We start from the raw sequence: 8366 nt of genomic DNA, 5'->3' as shown, positions 1-8366 counted from the left end.
TTTTCTAGGAACTCAAAGACACTAAACTCATATTTATAGTATTAAATTTGTAGGCAGTTAAGACTCTTGATCAATTTGTCTATAAATGCAATATGCAGAAGGGGGAGATCGAGTCCGACACATTGTTTGGGTTTTTGGAAGTTAATTTGATCCTGGTCCTTTTGCCTTTCCAGGAAAATGTATTTACTGCTGAATTCAGAGAGGAAACCAGCCCAGAGGAGGATCAACAGGAGTCATGGCAAATAGATATTTATTATTTTATTTTTATTTTTTACACTGGAAATGCGGTCAATTAAAGAGATCGGGAGTGTATGTCATCTAACCAGGTTTTCTTTCATGCTGTGTAGTAAATGGGTTTTTTGGGACATGGATTCCGAGGTATTTGATGGATTGAGTTGTGTGGTTATAGGGTACGTCCCCAACCTCAGCACCCCATTCAAAATGGTTTAACGGCAGAATCTCAAATTCACACCAGTTGATGGAGTAACCACAAAACTAGCTGAAGTTATCAATCAGACTGTGGACTGACAGGAGGGAGGTTGAGGGATTTGTTAGATATAAAAAGATGTCGTCGGCGTATAGGCTGATGTTATGATGGTATGAATCGGTTTTCATTTCTAAAATGCTGTCATTCTGTCTTATGGCTGATGCGAGTGTCTCTGAAAAGTGCAAAAAGTAATGGTGATGGGTTAGGGTTATCTCTGTTGAGAAATTTGTCGATAGATGTTGAGGGTGTGTTATACAGAATTTTAATCCAATTATTGAAGGGGGGCCAAAGCCAAAGTGGTTTAAAGAGGTGAAAAGAAAGGTCCACCCTACCCTGTTTGACTCTTTTTCGACATCTAAAGTTAGAATTATGGCAGGCTGTTTAATCGTGTCTGTTCTGGTTTTATATAGATGAATTTCGTGTGTTTTGTGAGGAATGTCTCCTTTTTGATAAAACCAGTTTGATCTGAGTGTATAAGTGATAAAATTCAAGATTCTAGTCTTATTGCCAAAGCTTTGCTTATAATTCTTACATCGGTGTTGATTAAAGATATAAGGCAGTAGTTGGAGCAAGTGTGTAGGGTCCTTGTTGGGGTTAGGGATGAGTGTAATAAAGGCAGTATTCATATGGTAAGAATTTTAAAATACAGAGGATCAGAGGAGATCATATTGAAAAATAAAGGTGCCAGAAGTGACCAGAATTGCTTATGAAATTCTACTGGGTATCCGTCTAAACCTGGGGACTTGTTGTTGGGCATGAGTTGTAGAGCATTCTTCAGTTTGTCAAGGGTGAGTGTTTTCTCCAAATTCTCGGTCTGGGTTTTGTTAAGTCTTGGAAGGGAGACATTCCTCAGAAAAGCGTCAGCTTCTGTAGATGTGTCAGATTCTGTTAGATTGTCAGGGGTGTATAGTTTTGAGTAGTAATGTCTGAATGTTTAATTTATTGCAGTGTGGTCATCTGGGTGTTTCTGGAGACATCTTCTATTGATGTTATGTTAGATTTTTCAGTTTGTTGCTTCAATTTCTTGGCTAGGAGTCTACCATTTTATTACCAAATTCCAAATGTTGTCTGAGTTTAACAAGGTTATACTCTATTTTTTTGTTAAGAAGATTACTAAGCTCATGTTTGGTTTTGAGTAGTTCTTTCTTTCTTTTTGATTCTGTCTCTAGCCATTTGAGAGGCTAGGGTGTCCAGTCTCTTCACCACCTGTTGTAGAAGATGTTCTCTTGCTGTTTCTTCTTTTTTGTTTGTTTGTGGAATATGCTATTATTTGACCTCTTTGGACTACTTTAGCTGTATCCCAGAGAGTGCATGTGGTTATGTCAAGGGTGTTGTCGGTTTCTAGAAAGGATGCCCATTCCTTTTCAAAATATTAGATCTGCATCTTTTAGGAGTAAGGTGTTCAAGCACCATGGGTGGATTGGGTTGATAAAGATAATAATAGAGAAAGCAGGGATGTTAGTGTTGGGTCCGTAAATACCTGCTATTGTTATATTGTCTTTATCAATGTTACCATTGATGATAATGAAACATCTGGATCTATTGTAGTTGATTTATGAGTATTTATGAGTATATGGTGTGTTTTTGCTAATCACAATGGAGGTCCCACATTTTTTGGAGTTCCCACATTTTTTGGAGTTATAGGTTGAGTAGTATGTCTGGTCAGTCCACCTGGACTGCATCCAAAACAGGACTTGTTGTGGGACAAGTCTATGTAATTAATGACAAACGCTGCCTGGTTTCTGAACCTTCTGTTAGTATGGACGATAAGACATCAAAATACAGCTGCAGGCACACAATCAGAAACCTGGATACTGTTATTATCATGTACCCTATTTCAGGGATATTAAATATGAATAACAAGGTTTCTTAATTTCCATGTAAATGCCATATCCCGAATATTCCTATTCTTTTTTTAACTTTTACAGAGTAGCGATAAAAAGCATTCTGACTGGAAAAATCACAAAATTACAGGGGATATGCACGGACTAGTACAGGAGGACTCTGCAGCAGGGTGATTAAAACCGCCCAGAAGATCAGTGATATTGGTGAGATGAGGTGTCTGCGCAGAGTTCAAAGGATACTAAAAGACAGCACTCACCCCAGCCACAGCCTGTTCGTCCAGAAGCTTCTACTGCCGGTAGTACCACCAGACTAAAAGACAGCTGTGAGAATGCTAAATTCTTCCTCAGCACGTCATAATACAAATGAGTAATTTCTTTATTTTTATGAATCGTTAATGAGAGGACTCCCCAAAAGATGATAGCTATCATCAGCTGTGCCTCTCAATTTTACTGGTGTAATTTGTACAAAAATCTCTATGTATACTATACACCAGTACAACTGACTGGATTCATGAAACTTCTGGGAAAAATCGCATGGATTATTTATCCAACATCTTTCCATCCCTGTCATACCTGGCAACATCCTTCCATCCACAATACATAACACTGCATTGTAAATATTTTTGAGACTACTCAAATACTTGTCATTGGTGGGTCGTTGGGGGCTGTTCTTGGAGTTTTTTACAGAAGCATGGGGTCCCTCTTCTGATGACATGGGCCGAGGCCGCTGGCCAATCCCTGTGGGCTGCTGTAGGCCTGCCCTCTGCTCCTCTTCTGATAGCACCTGAGGGACATCAGTTTGGAAATGGTTCTCAATTTTCAAACGTGCTGATAATATGAGAGAAAATTACATGGCAGTTCGACTTTGCAAAGAGCACAGAAGTCAGCTTTAATCAGGGTACCATCACTGTTTAGTTATGGTTTGGACCAACTGTTTGGTTCTTGTCTTGAGTTTTGGGTCATGATTCAGATGTATTCTGTTAGAAATAGCTAGAAAGAACTGCCAGAAACATGACTGCACCATTTAGATTAGTGTGAATTTGGAATATGGACCAATATTTCCATTTGTTACTAAATTTCTTCAAAAACACATCCTGTTCTTGCATTGCATACATTTTACACATGACTGAGGGACTTCTAGAGCAATGCTGCACCCGGCAATCACAACACGGCAGGACAGCAGAATCAAACACACGAGGCAGCTATCATGGCGAGTGCTATTCCAAATTTGGATTCAAGGATGTTGTCGATAACATTAGTAAGAAGTAAACATTGGTCAACATCCAACTCTGTTTACAAAGAAAGGTAAGTGAATGTCTTATTAGCTAACCTATTAGCTAATCAAACGTTAGAAAGCTAATGTTAAGTTTGAGTTATGTTAGACTTGGCTTTTAATCAATTAGAATTTTATTGAGAGGCCATATCATTAATATAAAAGGCAATAGGGGACTGAGTCAGGGCCATATAACTGTACAGGCACATTAGCTAACACAGCTGTGTGCCCGTTACTGATGTAATGTTGACATTTCTTGTCATGACATGCTATTGTAGCCCTTTCTCTGCTGTTTATCTTTAATAAACTATTAATTTGAATCGAATGTCTGCTCAGTTACACTCACTTTGCTGCCAGTGTTGTTACAGCTGTGTAAAAACCTCTCCAACTGGAGACCTATCATAAGCTTACAATGCATCATGGTCACTGTCGTATTAGTTAACAATCTGAAATGGCTAATGTTTCAGAATGTGACAAGCAGGTCAAGTTTACGGTTTATGGATTCTGTTTGTTGTTGTTTTTTGTCATCAGCATATGAATTTGTGTGTGAATGGATGAATGGATGTGACAAGTGTTGTACTTTGAGTGTTTGGTAGAACTAAAAAAACCTGTATAATGTATAATATATAACTTTATCAAGTTCATGCTAGCTATAGTAGCAGGAGGGCTGTGAGTATCACTGTCTGGAGCTGGCTTGGTTGCTTGGCTGGAAACTGAGTGGTGCACGATTTACCAATGAATTATTGTTTCAGATACCGATATTACCAAGGTCCAAGATATTTGCGGATTTCATACTTTTTCGAACGCTCTCAAGATTCATTGCTGTGCTTTTATTTTAAAAAACCGGGACACAAATTTTGAATCATTATATGGCCACACGTGGCCCCAGACCTTCTGTAGAGAAGAAAATGGAAAGTAATTGTAAAATATGGATTGGTTGATAAATTTGGTTACTAAACAAGAGGGACCTAAATAGTTTGTGTTGGAATAGTGAGCACAATTAACTTGTTGACTAACCTTGAGTATTCCTCTATATTGCAAGTGTTATAGTGATTAACTTGCGTAACATTTTAACTTAACCATAAAGACCATTACCATAAATTATATAAAGGTAGGAAATAACTGATAACCTAACGTTATTATAAGGCTTGTGAGTAGGTATTGGAGTTAATATCAGGCAATGTCATCTGTTTTCAACGTCTGATTTCTTTTGATGTTAACTTAGTATTTGAAGTTATAATTTCTTACCCAAGGCGTTTTGAAAATAAACACCTCCTTTTGCGTAGGTCTGTGCTCTCTTTAAATGCTAAGGTATATAATGACAATATTATAATATAAATATAATGAAAATAAATCATGACAAAACATGCACAAGGGGGGCTTCTGATTCATAAATCATTAGCCTATAGATCAATTTTAGCCTGATGTTTTGTATGCTGTTATTTTAGCAGCTTGCAAGATTAATTAAACGTTATCTGTGAAAGTTGCGTTTATCAAAGATGGTGGAATTAGCAGTAGGCAGGCTAATTGGTTAGCTATGAGGAATATTGCCCAAGTTAAGCCTACGTATTTCTCTAGATTAGCGTCGTGTCAAACTACAGTCGGCGCAAAATAAGTGGACTTCTCACAAAATAAACCATAGCCTACTCATGGAGCTTATTTAAGGGCTTGAACCATATCGTTAGGGGATGCTACCGATATGAAAATTCTTGGCCGATACCGATATTAATTTGCTAGTTTTATTGGCCGATAACCGATATTTTACCAATAGTCGGATTATATGTTTTTGTGTTCTGAGATGACATTGTTTTCTCCTCTTCAGTTTAACATCCCACAAATCCTGTACTGCCACTGTCGCGTGTCCAAACATATTACACATGGCAAAATCCCCCTCCCCCCCCCCTCCTTCTCCCCTCTCGCCGAGCACAGCCAAACAGCTACTAGGAGGATATACATCGGTATGGTGTATATCGGGGCCCCATGATTTTTACTCAATCGACTGATTCCGACGATATTTTAAAAAATGACGAACATCGGCCGCATACCGATATTAATGGCCGACTGTATATCGTGCAGTCCCTAATTATCGTGTATATCATTTCACATACTAACCTGTCAGTCTTTAAACTCCTTGCTACAAACTCGGCGTGCGTAGGGTGGTTTCGCCAGGTTCGAGCTGTTGGCATCCCTTTTGTTTACATTTGTTAGTAGCACTGACGAGCAACAGGCGTTCGCTTAAGCGCGTAGCTTTGCCCTCAACTGTCAGCAAGGTAGGCAAAGATGAACTTCCGATATGTTTCACTCCCTTGCGGTCATCTTTTTCTAACAGTCGGTGGGACCGGGGCACAGGCATATCCAGCTTGTGCTGCACATGAGCCGATCGTCATTGATGTAGTGTTTGGTCACATGACAGCTGCCAGCTTCTTTGCTGCGCTGCGTGACCGGGAAAAAAACACAGGTCGCCACAGGGAGGCACTGCGAAGCATGCGTTGCAACACACCAACATGCAAGTACGTCTCTTACAAATCTGGAACGCGGTCATTCTTAAAAGTATCATACTAATAAACTTAGGATCGTGACGTTTGTTAATTTCTGAGAATCGCGATACTTTTGAAGTATCGGTGTACCGCGCAACACTACTGGAAACTGCCTCTCCATGTAGCTGCCCAGCAGCCACTTTAGCACCAGTTTTACGTTACATTACTTGTTGCGTTGTTCACACTATATCATGGTATTTGTCATTGTATTGGATTTCTCCCCAATTACTTACCTCACCTTTTTAACTTAAACAAAGAAAAGAAAATATGACATACAGAAACCAGGGTGCGGATGATGGCCTCATCTTGTTGAGACCAGGGCTTCGAAGGACAACGGATCCTTTTGATGAACAGATTTTGCCACTTCTGCCTCAGTTCAAACACCAGTCCTGCAGCCTGACAATAAAATGAAACATAAAACAACATGATTTAAAAGTGCATGTAAGTAAAAAAAGATTTTTATACACATATCAAGGACATAGATAAGTAAAAGTTTTGTTCATTTAACAAAAATTTTAAAAATATAAGCGAGTCTTGACAAAGTTTGATTGTCGTGATTTGTAAGGTCTTCTTAAGTTGAGAGGTAAACTATTATAGGGACAAACACAGCCTTAAGTCTGATTTATAGTTGTACGTTAGCTCTACGTCAAAGTAACTCGGCTCTCGCTAACTTTCTGAAAAAACACTTGAAACTCGACTGAGGCTCAGACAACATCCTCCATTTTGGGTGTGGGAAAGTGTGATTGGTCACCATGCCACCGAAAAATGCTAAACCTGGACAACAACCAGCTAAGAGGCCGCAAAATAGCATGACTAACATCGCCATCGACAAGACTAGCAATAATGCTAATGAGGGCGAGGGCAAAGGCAAAGCTAACGGCAGCTTGCCGTCCAACAATGTTATACTGGATGCGATTCGCTCAATGAAGGAAGGACTCGTTAAAAACTCCAACAAGATGCTTAAAGCAATTAAAGGAGATTTATTGTCGTACTCGAGAAGAATTGGGGAGACGGAGGAGAGAATCTCACAGGTAGAGGAAAATATGACCACACTCCAACAAAAAGGCGAGCAGCTGGAAGGGACACAACTTCAGGTAAATATGTCTAAGAGCTTAATAGATTGAGAACCTTGAACTGGGTATAATACGTAAAATATCCCCCCACTGTCCTTTTGTGTTATTTTATTTCCCCCGTTAATTATATGGGCGCCTTTAGTGTGTTAATTTTAAAAATGGACAGTTAAACCACACTAAAGCTGGCCTTAAAGGCATTTTTTCTGGTACTCCCCGAGAGAGGGGGGGAATTAATGATGTACTGTTAAAGTGGCCGATGTGTTTCTTTTTTCTTTTTCTTTTGCCAACTTTTGATTTACTGAAGACTGATTTCAATCTATTTGTTTTCAATGTTAGTTAGCCTAAAAGAATGTGTCAGTATATGAATCACGTTGCTCCTCATGGTGTGGATCTAACGTTCTGAATACCCGAAGTTTATTATTATTTGGGTTGTGTGCTTCGTTTGGGGAACTGCGGGAGGGGTTCTTGGGAGGGGTTAAGATCTCGGAGAGTTATTTTAACCTTTTATTTTTATTCTTTCGGTCATACCATCCTTATGTACAAATACAAAACAGATGAGCCCCATGATTAACAGGTCAGATTTAAAAATTTAGCTGGAATACAAGAGGTTTGAATAAATTGGTAAAACTTAAACAAGTATTGAGTAGGATTAAGCAAATGAAATCCAATATCATTTTTCTACAGGAAACTCACTTGGGTACAAAACGAGATTTTGTCTTTTGTTTTTATTTGCTATCGAACCCTTTGCCATGTCTATCCGTCAATCGTCTAAAATCACAGGTATGACTATAGGTAAGACGGAGCATCATTTGTCTCTATTCGCATTCGATATTGTTGTGTTTTTAACAAGTCTGGGAAACTTAATTAATGCACACTGCTTCTGAAGGAGTTTGGTCAGTTCTCTGGCTATAAAGTCAACAACAGCAAAAAGTGCCTTATTATTACTGAATAGAGAAGAAAGAAAGTCCCTATAACTCATCTGCCTCTGTCAGATCCACAATCACAGAACTGGACTAAATCATGTTGATATATCTCATATACAATATATTATTATTATATTAATAATAATTATATTATTATTATTATTATTATTATTATTATATTACAATATATAATATATTATTTATTGTATGTATATCTTTCTTGTATAGT

At 38.5% G+C, this 8366-nt stretch overlaps 1 protein-coding gene across 1 annotated transcript in view; it reads right to left on the bottom strand.

The window, feature by feature from the left end:
* The window catches only part of LOC118332568 (3'-5' RNA helicase YTHDC2), a gene marked incomplete in the record, with an annotated part of 34815 nt that overhangs the window by 5013 nt on the left and 21436 nt on the right, over positions 1-8366 (bottom strand). Inside the window, 2 exon segments of the mRNA XM_035667924.1 lie at positions 2973-3115; positions 6418-6537. Of these exon segments, the coding sequence (XP_035523817.1) occupies positions 2973-3115; positions 6418-6537 (263 nt within the window).

The sequence above is a fragment of the Morone saxatilis genome, unplaced genomic scaffold (assembly GCF_004916995.1).
Source record: "Morone saxatilis isolate NCDOM2014 unplaced genomic scaffold, NCSU_SB_2.0 Contig21, whole genome shotgun sequence".
Lineage (NCBI taxonomy): Eukaryota > Metazoa > Chordata > Actinopteri > Moronidae > Morone > Morone saxatilis.
This window is presented reverse-complemented; position numbering and strand designations above follow the sequence as displayed.